General features: G+C 41.0%; 1 protein-coding gene across 13 annotated transcripts in view; it reads right to left on the bottom strand.

Moving 5' to 3' along the window:
* The window catches only part of DLG1 (discs large MAGUK scaffold protein 1), a 145,014-nt gene extending 125,026 nt beyond the window's left edge, over positions 1-19,988 (bottom strand). For all 13 annotated transcript variants that reach the window (XM_066326390.1, XM_066326393.1, XM_066326394.1 and 10 more), the window contains exons 1-3: positions 19,962-19,988; positions 19,609-19,740; positions 5,319-5,485 (exon numbers count right to left, since the gene is read on the bottom strand). In XM_066326390.1, the coding sequence (XP_066182487.1) occupies positions 5,319-5,485; positions 19,609-19,740; positions 19,962-19,980 (318 nt within the window). In that variant the 5' untranslated portion in view covers positions 19,981-19,988. The remainder of the gene's footprint in view (positions 1-5,318; positions 5,486-19,608; positions 19,741-19,961) is intronic.
* Between the last annotated feature and the right edge of the window lie 930 nt (positions 19,989-20,918).

Raw genomic sequence — 20,918 nt, forward strand, 5'->3', positions numbered from 1 at the left:
AGACAAAGCCAAGTCTATGTTGCATGATGGAAAAAACCTAGAAACCACAAATAAATTGAAACAGGAATTTCAGTCAAAAATATGGTGAAGGTTTTTTTACCATGACTGTAGTCAAGCATTGGAACAGACTGACCAGAAAAGTTCTGCATTTCCAGTTCTTGAGACTTTCAAGACTTAGCTGGTCACAATCCTTCACAATGTAATTGACCTCATAGGTGATACTGAGCTATTTTGTAATTGCAAGACGTTAAGAAGTTTCCTTCCCACTCTGCCTTGGCATGAAATTTTAGCTGAAATTGCAGACATATCTGCTGTTTCCTTACTTCCTCTTTTGCTTTCTTTGTATGAAAAAAGAATTTGGCAAAAGGCCCTAGAGGAGAGCTAGCCAGTCTCTGCATGCCAGATACTAAACACACGGGCATGTGGAGATAGATGGGAAACCCACAGACCAGACCCAGGTCCTTCAGACTCCATTACCCACTAAATACAAAGGTGTCCTCTTCCAACTGTAAGACTCCTGATTGAGTTCCATGTCCTAAAGTAAATAATTTCCTTTGAGACATCGCTCAGTGGGGTTTTGTTCCAACATCTAAAAATCAAATTATTGTGGCTACTTTTAAATTCAAGCTAAACAGCAAACAACTTCTCTGGTTTAAAATCTCTGGTTTAAAACAATTAAAATACTAAAACAAATCCTACGGATTTAAAGATAAAAAAGACTGTCACAAGACTACTTCCTGAGCAATATATTACTCAGTTAGGTCAGAGATTTCTTGCAGTGATTGGAGTGTGTCCCACCTAGAGATGGCAGCACAGATCACAGCAAACAGCTCCCGGGGCCGCTCCCTCCCGCACACGCTCCGCTCTCACACAGCGCCGAGATCTTCTCTCACCTTTGTTCGCTTTGCCAGGCACACTTGAGCTCAGTATTTAATGTACACAAGGAAAAGGATGAACCATTCGTCCTTTTCAGACTGCAGGCATTTGGTTTTTTAAACTAGTTTCTAGTACTGAAAGGATTAACATTCCTTTCCTGCTTTATCACTGTCTTCAATCACTGGAATTTTTTTCGTGGGTTTTTCCCCCCATCATTTTGTACTGGGGACTGAAACAAATAAAACTGTTAAATAATGTTCCAGGAAATATAGAGCGTGGAAAAGAAAACAGATTGCTGTGAGCAGGAAAACTTGAAATCTGTAGCTCTGACTTTTTCTAACACACAGCCTATGGGGATTCCAAACTCCAGTCTTTGGATTCAGGAGCAGGAAGGAAAAACCAGAAGTAGGCTACGTGCCATGAGGAGTCCTCAGGCAACCTAAGCTCGTACACCACTACTCTATGTATATACACAAGCACACATTGCTAAAAAGTCACTCCCAAAGTCAGCCGTGTAGCAAGTTCTTGTAATTCAATCCTTAATCACTTTAGGGGAGCATTATATTCCACTCTCCAGCACCTCTTACATATACCATTGAAGTGTCAGCTGCAAGAATATTCATTTGGCCCACAGTAACTACAGAAAAAAATATCAAAAAGGTAAAAGAAACAGAGTTAAAACACATCATTTCAAAGGCTAACAATGTCCAAGCGAGAAAAAAACCATTCCATTCATATCACCTGCAGACACATCAGCCTGGCAAGACACAGAATAGAGTTAAAATAATCTCAAAGTGCGTACAGCATGCCAATCTGCTTGTGTATGGTTAATGAACTAACACTGGACTGGACAGCAGCCTTGAAAGTCTGAAAAGTGAGTGTTTTCTAAAAGCTAGCTATAAACAAAATCAGATACACTAAATCCAAGCTCCCCCAGTCTCTAGTAAATGTCAGCAAGCAAAACAAATCACTCAATTTAACACATGCTGTACTGGAATTATTATGCCCTTGGGTTTATTAAAACCAAATAGAAAATAATTTGTTAAAATATCCTAAGTAGCTTAAAAAAGCATTATTGAAACCAAAATGCATTAAGCATTAAAACATAAATCTTCACATACTATACATATACAAGTATATGGAAAATAAACTGTAAATGCATGAGAATTTCTCCTTGTAACTTTTATAAAATCTTAAAATATTGAGCAAAAAGTATTGCCTAGTAGGTACATAAAGAAAAAAAAAAGTCACCAAAGAAGAATTAAGTTTGATAAAAACATACAAGATTATATGTTTATGTAACAATTTTCACATATATTGGAAAGCTAAACTACGACATTCAGACAAACTAGAAAAACAAAAATTAAACCAATACCAAAATACCATTTTCCAAATTTGTTCAGATCCCAGCTTAACATGGAAACAAGTATTCTAACTAATGAAATGCAATGCAACATTTACTGTAAGTGACAGAGACTGGGAGAAAAGTTTGCTTTCATTTTCACATGAACTGGGGTCAACACCAATATATGCACCTATGTTTTGAAATACTGGAAGCAAAACTAAAACCTGACCTTCATATACTGAAAGTCAAACAACTGTGATTTTCACATGCTACTCAATACGAAATATAGGAAGGAAGACAGGTAGCTTTGTCATAAATGCTCAAATCCAGGCTACTTAGAAAATAACCAGGTAATCCACACCATATCAGGTTCTGTTGGGTAACACTAGCACGGCCACCAGACTGTACTGGAGAAGCTAACAGCGCAGATGAGAACACTCACATCCCTGGTGAGCTTTCCCAAACCAGGCAATTCTTCTCTCAATGCATTAGTGACCTTACCCTGACAGTGTGCCCACTGTCACTGGCGCTGTATCAAGGACAAGGCCTTGGATTCCTGGCAGTTCAATTGCACATGTGAAAAAATAAAGATGCGACTTTGTAATTAAGTTACACCTTCATCTACAACACAGAAAGATACAAGGACAAGGCTACATTTGTATAGGGCTGGAAACAGTTTCTGCAGGGGGCTGGGAGTGAATAATCACAAAGCCTGGATGAACATCACACACTATTCCCCACTTCAGACGTCCCTTTCTCCTGCAGGGGAAGCACAAAACGTCCTACAGCGGCAACATCGTAAGACAAATCCCACAGCAGCAAATACGTGCTTCAAGCCCAGGCTGCTACAATTTGGAGTATATTCACTAGTAACAAAATGGTTTGGTAGGGACACGTATCCTCAATTCCATTACACTGTTCCTAGGTGCGCTACAGGGATGAAAAAAAACCCAAAACATTTAAGCCCTTTAAGACCATTATGCTGCCTCCAAAGACCTTCAATAAGGGAGACTGGCCATGTACTATGTTATTCTGGTGCTAAGAAAAATATTTAAAATGGTTTTGTTAGTCTGTTTCTATAGTGTAAGTCTAGTACATCTTGCATAAGTGCAAAATATTATCTTTTTCATTCTATAAATAGAGGAAACTTCTCTTTCCCAAATAAGTGTTCAATTCTTTCAAGCAGCACTAAACCTTCCCAATCCTCACTTCTTTCCAGGCTTTAGATCCTTCATGTCAATCTCTTCTTCTAAGCACTGAAATTAAACATCTTTTTCAGCCCATGGTACCTCAAACTTGACAACATCTCCAGCAAAGCCTTATGCAGACCAAGTAGAATAGATGAGTTTACACCATAGTTATGTCAATAACATGTCCTTTTCATCTATTAACATGCCATGATTGACTCACCCTAAGATTCAAAAATAATCTAGATCTTTTTAAGAAACCAACTGCTTTGGAATCAAATGCAATGACTCTCAATTTGCCTCATTAAGTTCTCTGCACATTCAAACATGAAATACATTAGAACCAGCTTATTTCAAAAGACCTCAGTAGATGAAATATGCCTTGCCTACAGCTCCTTTTGCTCCTGCCTCCAAGAGATGCCATTCCCACAATACCTGCAGAAGGGGACGTTCTACTGCTGTAAGCCTTAGATTTAAATGATGGCATACAGGCAAATATCACAATGGCCTTTTCCATGCTATTTCTCATATAACCTAACATTGCCCCATTTCCTCCAAACATGACAGTTTATTAAGGTGACTGTGATGACAGTGGCCTCCCTATGAAATTTCAGATAATAGATTCCACAGAGACATTCAATTTAAATTTTAGTAATAATCGTGTGATACCAAAATTCACAAAAAAATCAAAGAAAATAATCTATTCCCAACACTGCAAGTTCAACTAGAATTTTAATTCCTTAGTGTTCAATTACTTACAAGCCTGAAAATTCCAGTATGCCTAGGTTCAGTTTTTTTCATGTAAAGATATTTTAACAGTTCTTTGCAGCATGTAATTCATCCCCTGTCTTGGCTGACCTTTTATCTACTGGTCATTTTTACTTTCCACAATACAAGTTTTGGATTTCATTCTCAATTTCCTTTAAAGCATTCCCGATGTATTTCATGCTAGCTTCAATATGAATGATTTGAAAAAAGCTAGAATGAGCACAAGCACTTTTTTTTTTAACTGTACAAACTCATTAGCACATCACACAGTTCTGAGCTGCAGCTAAGTGAACCTTCTTACACAGTCCCAACAGCCCTTGATAAAGGTTCACTCCTTAAGGCATCCCAGCCACTTTTGCTGAGCAGTACAAGCTCCTGAGCTTCCCTACAGGCTGCAGCACCAGCCCTACAGCTGATCTCTCCCAGTGCTCCTCCTGAGCTCTACAACCATTCCATGAAAATGGATCAGCAAAGCACACTGCCTTCAGTTACTAACAAGCCCACACACTTTTTCCAGTGCTGTCCATTTCCAGGGCACAGTTTGAACACAGAGTTCACCTCTTTGGCGACAAATAGTAGCTCTGATGTGAAAATATTCAAGGAACATTTTAAGTTTAAACTTAGCAAGGAGATTTTGTTTTAGTGAAAAATGTACATCAGTGTGCATTTTCCTGATCAGTTTTCTCACCACTCGCTAGTGACAACTGGCTGCATGTAGTTTTCAAAAACAAGTCCTTCCAGAGCATAGATACAGAAGTAACAGAGAATTTCTTATGATCAGACTGAAAAGGTTACTAATCAGAAAGACACAACCTCACATTTCCCAAATAATTAATGACTCAAGAGTTACATGTATGGATCAGTACAAGCATACTAAATCTGTCAGTGAGGCTCCAAAATCAAAGCATAAATCCAATCTAATGGTCACTTAATGGTACATTTGACAAATGAGTTTATAAATTTTTGACTAAGCAAAATGCATACATGTTATTAAATGTCTCAATAATTAAATCCCCTATGAATATTGATCTTAATGTACATTTTCTTTAAAAATTAATATTTCATAAAATGAAGGAAACTTAGAGAACAACGTTGAACTAATAGTCTCAACAAGAAAAATAAAACAGATTTCTATATCATACCTCTACACTGGGGCTAAGGCTGCTTGGCAATGTTTCTGATGTCACTGTTGTGCTTGGAAGGCTGGAGAAGTCCCAGGTATTCACAGGCTGTATTGGTTCAGATGGCTGAGAGTGATCAATGCATTTTGGATTGTCCAATAAGGTCACTTCATAAAATTCTTGAATATCTAAACATATTAAAAAAATGTAGTTAGGCTCGATAGTTACTCTAACATTCTGGTTTTAACTACATCTTCCTCCTGCAAAACAAATCAGATATGGCTTCATCTGTCATGAGCGAAGTCATAGGGATGACCAGGATGACATGAACCTCCCCCACCACACACACAACTCACTCTCTGTGCCCCCACTCACTCTGGGCTTCTGCCACCAGCCCCAGAAGCACAAACTGCAGCTGAAGCACATGAAATAACTGCAGGGGGTTAGTGGAAGGGACGGGTGTCTAAGTTTCAAATTCTGGTATGCATAACTTCAACAAATGTAGCCTCTGATTAGCTGAAATCTACTGTTCAAGGGTAATATTAGAACACCTATTTTGTACACGTTTCAATTAAATGACCACAGAAATAGAATACTGATGAAATCAGCAAGGGAGAGAGAGAAGCTGCAAGAAGTTAGACACGGGAAAATTGATTAGGATAGGTTATCATCTGTTTTTTCAGTCTAAGTATGAGAAATAGAATGAAACTTAACAGTATGAATTACCAGTCATAGCTATATAGTTTTTCTATAACCCTGAAGATTCTGCTGGAAATTTCTGGGAAACAAAAATTTGGCTGACTTACATTATTTATTGACATCCTACTCACTCCATGAAGCATCAATAAAAATAACAAAATATAAAGAAGCACCAAAGGTGTTCCTATGAAGTATAGGTACATCAAACTTGCTACCACAACTTCAATCACATCCCCAAACACACACATTTAATGAAAAAAAAAAGAAGTCAGAGAAGGCATAGGCTAAGGGAAGGGCAAACAAATGAAGTTGTCCTGTAAAGCTTTTAGTCTCTTATTCAAAGTAAAAAATCTGCTAAACAGATTTGCAAACTCTTGATTTTGAATTGTACCAGCTTCATAGAGGATAAACATACAAACACAGTAAGCCAAAGGTAACAGGACCCAGCCATTAGTAAGGAATTCAAGCTGCAGTTTTGTAGCTTTCCAGCAACAGCCCAGAGCCAGTAACAGGGGCACAATAACCAATTCCTTTATAGAGCCACCCCACAAAAGAACACACAACTAAGAGTTTCAACTACTGTTGCTGGCATTCCCGTCTTACGTGTTCTCATAGACACTGCACTTGTGCTCTCTACCAGTTCAGAAAACTGAAATTCTCAAATTCCATTTGTAGCTTTCCTCTGAGCAAGAGTCAAATTCCTACCAACAGCTTACATTAATTTTTAAAGTTATACTTGCTCTTAGAGCTGCTGATTGGAAGAAATAGCAGTGAGGGTTGCAGAAGACGTTAAGTGACCTAGATATACAGGAGCAAAGCAGCCTAAGAGATACAAATTGCCTTTAAATCTGTCTTCCACATTAGCTCCCTCAGTTGCAAATTTGTCTTGTAGCTGCATTAACATCAATACATCAATCAAGCATACCCAGTAAAGATTTTTTTTCCCCCAACAGAGAGTACTTTGTGTATTAAAATAGGCAGTGGTGTATGTTGATTCTATAGCTGCAATCCACAGCAGCCAAGCCAGGAAGATCGCTACATTATTTATGGGAAGGGGTTATTTGTGCAACTGTTTTGCAGCAGAAATCTAGGACACTGATTTTCAATTCTGCTACTATTCTTTTAAGTCTCTGCCGGTGGAGGTAGTCATTTATTCCTCCTGGAGAACTCTAGCTTCAAAAAGCACAGCATTTCCCTTACCTCACCTCCACTTCTCCGTGGAGGACACCAGAACAGACTCACTACTCAAAGATGGCAAGACATGTATGCACTTAATGAGGGGATTAGTCTCTGTTTATCCTGGATTTGCTCCAAATCCACAAAGTTTCTAGAAACTTGATGTCTATATGATAATATCTACATTCTAAAAAAAAGTTTTCATTTTCACCATTCAGATACAAACACTAAGTACGTACAATTATAGTCAAGCTGCCTATGAACCATGAACATATTAGGTCCTCAAGTTGACAATTACACTTTTATAAAGCCAGAAACCTACACCATACTAAATCAAACCTAAAAATTGCTTCTTCATGTCTACAGCTATGTATCAGCACACAGAAATATTTCAACACATTAACACACTTGAATATGCACTGAACACATGTTAATGATGTGAGGATGCATTAGCATATGAAAAGTTCTAACATTTTCCTAATTATTACAAGTAGTGGTAGTAAAATACTAAGTTTTACTTGTATTTATGGTCAGATTCCCTCTTCAAGCTAGAATGTACTATTTTTATATTATAGAATTTTTCTCCCATATTAATTCCAAGAGAGATTATATCTCAAACTAAGTTACACAAAACTGATTCAAACCAGGTATCACAGAATACTAAAAGAAAACACAGACGAGGAACATTTAGAAACTAGAGAGAAGCATTAAAAGAACAGCTGAAACTTGAAAAATAGGAGCACAGAGTATTAGGAATCCAAAGTGACAAAGTGATGAATGATAGGCAACAGAGAAAACCATCCTGGAATTTGGTCTGCTTACAAGTAAAACCATTAAGTAGACAAATCAGAAATATGTTTGGCAGCACAATGAATAAAAGCCTATGCAAAGGTGACAGACCACCAGTTCTGTAATGGAGGACTTTTATGAAAAAGAAATTTAGATTTCTTAGCCTATTAGTACTGTGAAAAGCTAAGGAATGGTGCCACACTGGGTTTTTTTACTTTAAAAGAAATTTGCTGGTGTATTCTCCAGCCCCTTCTCATATTCTCCACTCATCTTAGTTTTGTTCTTTGAACAGGCTTGTTCACCAGTAACACGATATGCCAGAAGCTAAAATCTGCTCACTTTTAAAGCAAACAAGAGTTATCTGCCAAATACAAACTGAAACCCAAATCCACTTTACAAGGGAAATACAGCTTCACTAAAAACCACAACACAGTAATTAAAAGAACAGCAGAACTGCAGAAACAAATTCTTTTCTAAAGTACATTTGAGGGCACTTCAAGGGACTATATCAATTCTGTCTAAAGAATCTGCCTCCAAGGACAAGGATTCTAACCAGCAACATGACACCACTCTTTAAGCAATTTCTTTCCTGCTCATTAGAAATTAAATATAAGGCATCTGCTTATCATTTGTACAGGTATGTGCAGTGCCTGCTACTTTTTGCTATATATTCAGCGGGGAGTACTTGTAATCAGGATAACTTAAGATCAGTGTATGTTCTGAAAAATCTCATTGCGATCACTTATGCACGAACCTTTGGATAACTGTAACTTTGCAAGTGAAAGATGGGATAGCTGTAACAGCATTTTCCTAAGGGAATGGTGTAACCCTATAAACAAGGTGCATTGCTGATAACAGGCCATGGGCCTTGTGTGAAGTGAATAACCAGCCCTCTGCACTTGTCCTGGCCTGCCCAGAGCTTTGTTTAACTTGTCCAACTCTATCTAAAGACCAGGTGACTCATCTAACTTGTATGGCTTTTACTTAGCTTCCGTCAACTCTGTGAGCTAATACCTATTTCTATAAATATTTTTATGTATAATACACATCAATAAATATTTGCTACATATATTCCATAAATAGTATACATAAATGTGTGAAATCATTCAGTGCTACATCACACAACTGTCCAAAGCTAACTAAAACCTGTACATAAATACAAGTACATACACACACAGACCGAATGTACAAATTTACATTTGTGTGTGTAACAGCTAATACGTACCAATAAAAATTGATTATTCTGTAGGGAATGGATTACCTATGACCCCAGAACAAAAAGCTGCATAGAAGAGCAGAGGCATAGCATGACAAGAGAGGCCTTGAAAACAAAGATACAGGATGGTATAGAGGCCTTAAGTCTACAAACAACTCAGCAACTGCTAATTACTGGTTAAAGGAAGCTAACCTTGAGAAATGGACAAAAAAAGTTCAGGGATAACAGAAAAAAGATCATCCAGCATATATAAAATACACAGTGTATATAAAAAATTCAAATGCAACTGCAAAGTAGAGAAGAATGAAGCATAGAATATGTCAGCAAACAACAATAACCTCAACAAAACGTAACAGTGAGGAGAGAAAAAAAGCAGTCAACTCTGCACACCTCCATGTGAAAGATTCCCTTTACTCAGTCTCCCAATCCCTGCTCTTCTCTGACCATCTTTTAATATGTTCTGGTTTTCAAACAAGCATCAAGCAACTCCATGTAATGTTTTTATATGATGTTGGCTCCAGACTTCCAATACTGAACTTTTGTATTATGGTATAGAGGGAACCAATTAGATTCCATTGGCATTTACTATTTACCTGAAACATGGTTGTAGTTGAGGTAAGTTGAGATAAGTGTCCATCTCAAAGTAAAAAGTGATAGGACAAGAGGAAAAGACCTCAAGTGGTGCCAGAGGAGGTTTAGTTTGGAAATTATGAAATCTTTCTTCTCTGAAGGGGCTTTCCAGCATTGGAACAGGCTGTCCAGGAGAACAGTTGAGTCCCAAGAAGTGTTTAAAAGACTTGTAGGTGTGGTGCTTAGGGATATGATTTAATGGTGGACTTGGCAGTGCTGTGTTAAAAGCTGGACCAAATGATCATAAAGGTCCTTTGCACCTTAAATGATTCTGTGGTTTATTCTTTTTTAAATTGAAAGCATTCCTCTAATGATCACAGTAACCTACTGGGTTTGGGCTTTGCATTTTTACACTTTAAGCATCTTGACCATTTGTGGGTTATAGATGGTTTTTCTTAAATAAAGGCCAGGAAATTCCACACAAGCTTAGCATTTCAAGAACTTAAACAGTAACACATTTACTACAGACTGCTTTGGACACTGTCCACATAAACCAGTGAACTGTTGTCCTTACATCACACACTACACAAAGGTATCAACTGCTATCACAATATATGTCAATTTAACAATCCCATTTGTGTATGCTGCATTAATTGTATCCCCATCTGAAGGTTTTCAGTTTTAATGTAGTTAACAGCTTTGCATATGAGCAAGAATTAATTTAAGAAGCTCATGTTTCTTTTCTGTTTGTTCATTTTTTTTTTTGTAAAATCAGGGTTTTTTATAAAATCTAAATTCAAGTTTTGCATTCTAAAATGCAAAGGGGTAGAGTTTACCTGCTGGCATTTCTAATGCTGGCTGTCTAATGCAGCCCAGGAGACTATCCACCACCTTTGCCCCAAAGCACACTGATAGTTCATGGTCAACTTCTTGTCACCAGGACCCCCACATCCCTTCTTGCAGCTCTGCTTTCCACCTGGGTGACATACACTACGCATTGGTACGTAGGATTGTTCCTCCCCAGGTGCTGGACTCCACATTTCTACTTGTTGAACTCCATGAGGTTCCTGTCAGCCCATTTCCACAGCTTGTCAAGGTCCTTCTACATGGCAGCATGGCCAGGATTTACACGCTTCAGCTACTTAGTTAATCCTGCACTCAACAAGCGTTCCTTTTCTGATAGATCTTCAACAGCAGCACAAACCAATTTCAGCCAAAGCCAGCAAGTCAGCAAAGCACTAGGTAACACTGCATCACCATACAGACTTTACCACACAGAGCTTTTCAATAGCAGCTGTCTTCAGGAGAAACTCTCAGAGCCAGCAGCCTCCCTCAGATTTGCAAGCGACCAAGGAGCTTATGAATTCCACCAGAAACTGACCTATTTCTGCTTAGTCTGTGGAATTCCTTTGTCATCTCTCATCGGTCTGCCTCTTCTCAGACATTTGTTCATCTAAATGGAGCACATGCAAATGCCTGGGTTTGTTCATGATGTTACCCATTTTTGAAAAAACAGGTTTGTTAAGAATTTGACTACTTTGTGTTGTCCAGGAAAAGGTGCCCATCCCATTATGAATTAAGTACTTCTCTAAATCAGGGAGGGGAGGGAAAGACAACTTTATTTCTTAGGGCTTCCCGCCAAAGCACCCAAAGCTCTTTAAAACATAAGTCTTAAAACGACTAGAAAGAAAACAAAGGTCAACATGCTATTTCAGTTCAGAGCAATTTGAGATAAATGGTATCTGCCAAATTCTTAACAGCCCAACATAACGAATGTATAGACAAAACAGAGTAATGATCACTGTCAGAACAGGCAGAAGAGCCTGCCAACTCCACAGACTCTCATTCTGCAGTCATAAAGCAACTCCTACTGACTCCAAGGAAGGCTCAATCATGCATGCTTACTTCATCTGCTATGTCAAGCTAAGAATATCCATTTAATACAAGTAAAGCACAACTCGAAAAGTGCATGATTAGTGATCAACAAAAAAATACAAAGATCAAGAAAAGCTTCATGTCCATGTACCAAGCCAATGACCAGAGTTAAGTAAGCATTCTCACTGTGCATTTAATGGTTGTGTTGTCATGGTGTGTGTGTCCGATCAAAAATAACTGCTTGGATTTGTACTATGAGAAGTGAAAATCAGCCTCATTACAACCCCTGTAAAGCCCCTTTCAGTGTTGGCTGTTTGGGGATCTATTTCTTCTTTAAAACTGCAATGCACAATCAAGACTTCTTATAAATTTAAGGAGCAACTCGTGGTGCAGCTTTGTGACTACACGTTCTGTTCTATAACACCCTTTGCCACAAGCTGCAGCATCCAGGTACTGATCCCCAGCTCTTTCACCAGCTTCAGTAACTCTGTCCTTTGGACATCCTTGCTACACTTCTTTGCTTAACTCACATTCCAGGAGATGTTACTTTCCACTTTTCTTTTCCAGTTCTCATGAATTGGTGCTTAATCTAATTGTTTGCTTTTATTCCTCTAACTGCTCTTTACACTCAGACAAATTCAACACCTTACCAGCCCAACCACTTACACTTTCCAAACTACTCATTTATATTTTCCTCTTTGCTTACTAATCCCTCCTTCACCATATCTTCACAGAAACAATTGGGTTGGTAAAAAGAACTCTGAGATCGAGTCCAATCTATGACCTAAGACCACCATATCAACTGTACCACATGTAACTTCCAGTCTTTCCTTAAGAAATGCTTCACCTTACCTTTATCCAATTTTCCTTCAGAAACCCTTCTATGTCCAGAATTTCATCACACACAGATGAAAATAGACACAATGTTTTGCTGTCTAAACTTTCTGATTTACTATTGCCTCATGCACACTTAGTCATCAGCCTAAGCATAAAAAAACCCAAGTACCTCCCAATCCCCTGCAAACAAACAAGTATCCAAACTAAAAATTAACTCCCAGCTATCCACCCTCCTCAAATATCTCAACACCAGTTGCAAACCAGCAGCCACTACAACAACGTACTTTTTTCTTAAAGGGATGCATTTACTAGCGTCTTCAGTGGCAACAAAAACCTTACTATTAATACTAAGTCTTATTTGTAGTATGTCCCCTAGATAATGTCAGTACACAGGACTGATGATGTTTCTCACCAGACAAATACATTCCAAAAAAGTCTAACTAGTTTTGGGATGAATTCACTCAACCCTGCAAGCTGAGTTTCCATACAGGTGCCTAGCTTTGCTCAGATGAGGCAGCACAAGCCTTGGTCTCTTCTACCTACAGAAAGCTCAGGCTCCAAGGTAATTATGTGGCAGTGGTGGCAACACAAGGCTGAGTGTGCTCTACTCTGTAGAGTAGCATCTCCTCCAGCACTAACACTCGCCTGTCTCCGGCAGTCAAATTTTAACACAAGTTTCTGAAACTAAAGTTGCAGTGCTTTTACTACTGGCTCACATGCTCTCCTTGCTGCTCCTGCGTCTTGGGCTTTTTCATTCCAAGCCAAGTAAGCCAGCTGTTTTGATGGCATGGGCTGGGAAGATACACATAACAAGATTCCTATAAAAGCTTTACCAAAGAGCTCTAGAGCCTGACCTAAGTTGGGGGAAGAACATGAAGCTAAGGAGGTTATTCTAGTGTCAGTCCTACACCTTCTGCAGTCTCTTAAGAATCTTGCAAATTTGGCCTAGTTATAATTCAGGAAACCATCTGTGCCAGGAGACTCCTAGTCAGCTGCTACAGTTCAGTTCCTTTGAAGATTCCTTCCCCCTGCACCAAAACAAGCTCCATCTTTCAAAATACAAGCAAACCAGATACACAGGGGGCACGAGGCATTCCAGCTGCAGAGCTGAACAATACGTTCTGCCCTTGCTGGTAAGACCACCATGGGAGCAGGACTAAGAGCAGGACAAACAGCCTCTCTCATGCTTCCCCCTTTCCTCTACACTGTACCCAGCACTGAAGCAAATGTTGAGGGAGATTAGGAGCAAGTCCAGAAACACAGACAGAAGTACAGGAGGAGACAGGCAGCACTCCTAGGGAAAAGAGGTGAAAGAACACAGGAAATAAAGCAAGAACAAGCCAGAGGGCAAACTTTTCCAGAACCTGAAAACTACACCAATTTTTCAAAAATTCTACTGTCTTTTCAGCCCCTGGATGAACAGCAGATTTATTGACAAGGTGGGGTTTTTTTGTCAGCAGACCCTTTCAATGGTAACCCTGAGAAGAGAATACTGCAACTGATATATTCTACAGTGCAGCTATTCAACATTGAATACACAGTCAGTGAAATACCACAAGGATAAACTTTTGCCACAATACTATTTATCTGCATACCAGTAGCTACTCAACTTACTACTTACTTGCTATTTTAGGCTACCAAAAGCAGCACCTAATCCCAAAAATTCAATACATTGCCCTGTCACACACACACTACAGGGTAGAAAACATTTCAAAAAGCAAGCTAGCTATCAAACTGCACTACATACAAAATAATAAGTAATTCTTTCTAAAAAAAAAGAGGAGCAATGAGATTATTTCACTTATTAGGTTCCTTGAAGAGTAAGACACGAAGTTCTTCAAAAGACTGGGACAAACCGCACAGCAGAAACATACTAACAATGACTGAACTAACATTCCAGTCATTTGGACACCAACTAAAATATTTATCCTCCCTCCATCTGGATGAAAGTAATCAAGTACTTAACTACCTTTGTAAACACAACTCTAAGTCAATTTCTCCAAAACTGACCAACTTTTGTGTATTCAAAGGAAACCAAAGCAAGCATAATCATAGTATAAGCCTTAGGAAACTTGTCCAGAAATCTGTGAATATCTCAAAGTTGTAAGGACTATACTGCATAGATGTTTCAGCCTCAAATATGGGTAAGGATGTATCACAGAAGCTGCAGTCTGGGTAAAAATTCACAAAAATGCAGCAAGGATAAGATTTAGATGTGAAAATAACCTCTTTAGCACCTGCAACAATTTCAGCACCGTCCAATGTTACAGAAGATCCAATTCTCCCTAAACCTTCCTCTAATAAAAACATAAAAATAAATCCCAGCAATATTCACTAACTATCTAACAAGAATCTAAACTAACTGTCAAGAATTTCTGGATTCTTAACGCAAATCTTATTCAGCAGAGTCTGAAAGGCACTATGAGTTCAGTAATCTTTGAAAATGGGAAGGCTTGAACCCATCTGCAGAGTTAACTGTGCCATCATGGCACACACTCTATAACTACACTGCTGAAATCAAAGTCCTAACTGAGGTTTCCCCAAACGCAACCACTTTTGGTTTCAGTTCAGAAGAGGAGCTTGTGTTTGATTTCCAGCTAGCCAGCAAGTATAGGAAATACCCCCAGGGTGGCTAAGTGAGAAGGAGTGAGAAGGAGAGAGCTCCAGAGCTACCACACACAGCTGAGGCCACATGCCAGGTAGCAGGAATGTGGGCAGTCCACTCCAAAATGGACCAACTTTGAGGAGTGCTGACCCAATCCAATCTACTTCAGTCTAAAGTCTAGGGTTGTGTTCCTAATTTAGTTCAAAAAGCCAATGTGGACAGAGATGAGAAATCTGCAAACTAAGTTTTATATTCCTAGAATTTTCAGTCCAAATCACGCTGCTGAGAAACCTGAACAAAGAGCTTACTTTATGCAATCAGCTTTTTTCAATATTTTCAGAGGCAGGAAAAATTTGCTTTTCTGGGGTGCAAAAATATATCAACAGCATTTTTAATATATTCTATTCAATTAATAAGGCTCATCCAAACTATGGTTAAAAGCACCTTCATGTTTACTGGGAGAAGCTGTTCTTTGGTACAGTAAGGATTACTGAAACAACTGCATTTTTTATTCCAAATTTCCTAGACTGGATGTTTAGTGATAGGAACAGCAAGTACAGAAGGACAACTTTCAAGGCAGGTCTTCAGGCAAAAGGACTCGAAGTGCAACAAATGAGACTGTTTACACAATGAAATTCAACACATTGAACCTTCTTTAGTCAGATTTGCCATTTTACACTAAAAAGCCTGTACATGCATAGCTACAAAAGTAGATAGATAGACAGAGAGAAAAAAACACCCTGCTTTAGGCAAGAGGGGTAGCACAGTCAACTGCACTGCCAGTGTATGTAGAGACTCTCTTAGAATTCCCTTTTTCTGGCACCAGTGCACATGGTGTTAGTTCTTGTCAGGAAAGTGAATGGTTCTGAAGTAGCAAACTACCTTATGTCTCTAGCTATAGCTGTAATATTTTTAATTTTAGAAGTCTATTTTAATATGGCAAACCTCAACATGACACCCATTAAAAGCAGATCTTAATTAAACAAAAATATCATGTGTATAAACAGAAGTCTGCTTCATATGCTTTTCTCTCAGAAGTGTTACTTTTACATGCAAGTGGTTTTCTTCCTGTATTTTCAAAGAGATAAACATATCTCTACCTTTTCAAGAACCTGTAGCTTCTGAAAAGGTAAAAGTGTGCCTAATCTGAGAACAGAACTTGCCTGCAGAATTATTAACTCACTACTAGAGGTAATATCAAATATCAGATACCTTACCAAAGTGAAATAAGTCTACCCCATGGTTCTATATATGGATATTTTCCTTTGGTCTCTTAATAAATTGGTCCACCAATGATCAGTATATGAGGAACAAGCCATTCTAACCGAAAACAAAAAATCAAGAACTAGAAAAAGTACCAAACTTTTTTGAGCCTGTACAAAAGGAAATTCACTTAAAACTGACACTATTCTCAATTACAGGCCCTTGGTATTCATTTAATTAAAACTCTAGACATTATTACACATAGCTGGTGGAAGCAACGGAAAACACCACATTATGGAAGACAGAAAATATAAAAATGGGCTTTTTCAGAGACTCTTCTAAGGAGGTCACATGTGGTTACAACTTTGGTTACAGATTCAAAGTTCTTACAGTTACATCACTTAAAATGTAACACTTGCAATGTCGATCTGGTGACACTGGCCGTTCACACTGACTAGTTACTGGTCTAATTCAAACCATTAAAGCCATAATTCAAGAACAAGGTCAAACTTGTAGATTCCTGAACTAAAATTTTATTGAGAATTAAAGGAGTGGGTAACATAAAAAAAAGATTCAAATGAAAACTTAATATTGCTTATTCTTCAGCATTCAAATGGACATTACAAAAAAAATACCCTTTTAATTTCTAAAACCTCTTCAGTTTCTAAAACCTTTTAATATCTAAAAACATGAAACATTGTTAAAATGTGTAGTTTTCAGGAATTTATAATTTTCTCCATTATAAACCCAAAGATGTATTTCTGTGCATAATGCTATTTATTGCTGGAAAGAACAGCATTTGATTGCCAAGTCAAAAATTATACTAAAAAGATACAAGAAGTTGACAGCAGATCCAGACTACAACCTTCACAAGCCTTCCTACTATGGGCAAACAAGTCTTAGATATAGTGCAGTAACTTGGCAGAAAAAAGCAGAAAATAAATGTACGAACTTTGGTGGATTTTTTTAGTATTGTTTTATTTAAAGAAAAATCAAAGAAAAAGCACCCAAACCAGAAACTAAAAGTAGCACACTTTCTGGAAGAAGTATCTACAAGGGCAGTAACTTGGTATAGCTGAGCCTGAAATTTGCTGTCAGAACAGCACTGGCTATTTCAGTTGGGAACACGTCACAACTTCTATAAAATGCTTCACTTCTATAAAAATTCACACTTCAAATTCAGCCATAAAGCAATGGCCAGTGGAGAATTGCAGGTAAGTCTAACCCCCAGCACAACTGCATACTTCACCCAGCCTGCTCCCAGATCTTCATGGAAACAAGACAAGCAGGAGCCAGCTCAAGATCTTCCCAGTAACTGCAGATCACATCCTTTCCAGGGAGTCTCACCACTCCTTTCCCTCACCAGGCGCTAATCACACCATAATAGAAGGTGTCTCCAGAAAAACAACAGCCAGGAGCAGCCCGCCAGGAACAAGAACTCCCCTGACGTATTTCCACAGAAAGTAGCAGGTTAAAGGAGAAAGGCCCCAGTTGACTGCATGAATTGCTTGGCAAGTACCAGCCTCCTGCCAGATGGTTAGGGAACATATGTATGCTATCTAATAAACGACCACACAGGGGCCCAGAAAATGCAAAGTTAATGCCACTTGCCCAAGAAGCACCTGCTGTGCATGCACAGATGAACTGAACTCAACAAGAACTAGGGTCGTGTGGCTGCAAAGTGCAGCTTCTCACAAATCCAGAAAACACACCACACAGCCCACCCATGCAACAGCACATTCCTCCTTTTTACTCTTGCAGAAGAACAAAGCCAGCAGACATGAGGTTGCTTGCTCTTTCAAGTCCACTACCACTACTAGGTGTGGAGTTATAAACAATGAAGATTCATACGTGGATATGAGAAGAAATTACACCTTGCAATTTGAAAATCAAAGGCTAACAGATTGGTATCTTTTCAATCAAGGGGAGAAAACAAGACTACAGCATGAACCTCGAAGAGTTTTAAAATAAAAACCCCTCACATATACACACATCCAGAACAAGAAAAATGCCAGTCAACACTGAAATTTTCTGTGGGGAAATAAAAAGTGCTGCTGCTGTACATTAAGTATTTGACACAAGATTTCAACATTCTGATCTGCCAATGAGTGAGCCCGTTCACACGTGTCTCACAAGGACCATGTTTAGCTCTTCATCATGGAGTTGATTAGCATCAACTGTGTAGTGAAGAGAAATGCAGAGTTCCTATAAGGAAAAGATTATTTTAACTGACCTGTTTTCACAACTACCCTTCATGAAGTTACATGATAAGAAAAAACCAGCACGATTACTGTCTTCTGAAAATCTACACAAGATTAAATAAATGCTCTGGAAGAAAGCATTCAGCAGCAGTGCATGCTCACATTCTGCCTGTCCCTGTGCTTTCCCCACAATACAGGTCTGAAGAAGCTGCAGCCCTGTGAAGATGTACAGTAACCTAGGACAGTAACCGTGTAGTAAGTCAAGTTACAAATAGAGCTACAACGTTTGCCATTAGTCCAATTCAGACACTCGTTACTATTAACAGGCAAGGACGCAGAATGAATTTTATTCTTGAAAGTAAACTAACATTAGCTGTCATAAAGATAGTAAGAAGAAGAAACCACTTCTCACTGTTTCTGTGCAGAACTTTCCTAATAAAGACAGGATTCTGCAAGTTCTATTTATGCTCAGGGTTTTTTGTTTTTTTTTTCCAAACAGACTGGCAGGAAATTCAAAATTACATGCAAGCGCTTCTAAGAACTTATGGGAACATATTAAGTCAAGCACTATAAGAACTGTAAACTGAGAATTAATAGTGTTTTCACTAGACTTTAATATGCAACAAAAGAGAAGAGATGACTGTAGTAGTCCCTGAAACATTAGAGCTTTCTTCTCATTTACTTTAGGTTAAATTTCCACTTCAGTAATACACTTTGTGATGCTTTTAGAGACTCTTTAATAGGAATTGCCTAATTACTTAGACTAAAAACATTTCAATTCATTCACTAACCTGTTACATGGAGACAGGAAAAAATCCCACCCTCCTTAGAAATCTATGAGGTGAACAAAGATGCATGGAGAACCGACCTAAAGAAATCCAGGATAACATGTAACAGAATTAAAAACTATTCCACAGTTTTAAGCAATTCGGACCGGTTAAGAACTTCAAACAAAGAAAGTAGGTGTAACAAGTGAACTGTTGATCAGTAACAACACGTGTGTTACTATGCAAAACAAAAACACAACCGCAAGAAGCACATGGCTTCTAACTTACGGGTAAAACACCTTTTGCTCCGAACACCGCAAGTGACAGCATCAGCAAGAATCGCACACAAACTGAAAGAAGCCAAAACCTTTACCTATCAAAGCCTGGAAAAGGTTACTTTGGAAGATGCTGATGACACGCTCGATGGAGTTCCGCAGCTGCCGGTCCTCCGCCTGGCTCAGCTTGGAGCGGTATTCCTCCAGGAGGCGCAGGGCTCGCTGCGTATCTGCAAGCGGAGACAGACACAGACTGACCGGGGCGCACCGGGCAGGAGCACCGGGGATGGAACGAGCCCCCGCGGCCGGGACGGCCCCAGCCCGGCGGCTCCTTTGTCCGTAGCCGGGACGGTGCCCCCGGCGCGCCCGCAGCCCCGCGGCTCCCGCCCGTCCCGGCGCGGCGGCGGCTGTCAGCCCGCGGCTCCGGCGGCCCCGGGCGGGCGGCGCTCACCTTGCTTCCTGACGGGCATGGCGCCCCCCGCCCGGGGCCGCCCCGGCGCTCCGCCGCGCACACCGGGAGCGCGGCGCCCTCTGCCGGCCGGGCGCGGGGGGGCGGCGGCCGCCCCGCCGGACCGACCCCGCCGCCCGGCGAGCGAGCGGCTCCGCTCGGGGCTCCCGCCGCCGCGGCGCCTCGGCGCGGGGCGAGCCGGGCCGGGCCGGGCCGGGCCGGGCGGGACAGCGCGGTGCAGGCGGCGGGCCGGGGCCGGGACGGGCAGGGCCGGGGCGCTGCCGCCGCCTCCCGCCCGCGCCGCTCGGAAATTCCAAACTTTCCAGCCAAAATGGCGGCCCGGAGGCTGGGGGAGCGCGCCCCCCCCACGTGACCGGGCCCGGCGGGCGCCCAATCAGCGCCCGGCGCGGGGCCGGCACCTTGGCGGCGGGCGGGGCCGGGGCAGGTGAGCGCTCCCCGCCTTAAAGGGGCCGCCCCGCCCCGCCCCGCTCAGCCGGCACCGGGACGGCACCTGGATGGGCCCCGGGATGGCACCGGGACGGGCTCCCCGCCTTAAAGGGGCCGCCCCGCCCCGCCCCGCTCAGCCCGCCCCGCTCAGACAGCCCCGGGCACCGGGACGGGCACCGGGACGGCACCGGGAGCGCCACGGCAACCGGCCCCCCGCGGAACTCGCCCAGAGCGTCCCCGCAGCTGATTGCCCCCGGCGGGGGCTGCGGGAGGGCGGGACAGCTGCAGGTGTGCGCGGGTACCTGCGGTAGCGCCTGTCCCGTTCAGCCGCGGGAGTTTCTGGGCGAGGCGCTCCTGGCGGCTGTGCTGGGGCTGTGGGAGTGCCGGGCACGGAGCGGCTCCTGCCGGGAAAAGGCCGGGAAAAGCCGTGCTGGCTGCGGAGAGCCCGGAGCCGCCTGGCGTGGCGGGGCTCAAGGGACAGGCAGAACACAAAGATATCTCACTTGCTGCCCT

This window comes from Sylvia atricapilla, chromosome 10, assembly GCF_009819655.1.
Source record: "Sylvia atricapilla isolate bSylAtr1 chromosome 10, bSylAtr1.pri, whole genome shotgun sequence".
Lineage (NCBI taxonomy): Eukaryota > Metazoa > Chordata > Aves > Passeriformes > Sylviidae > Sylvia > Sylvia atricapilla.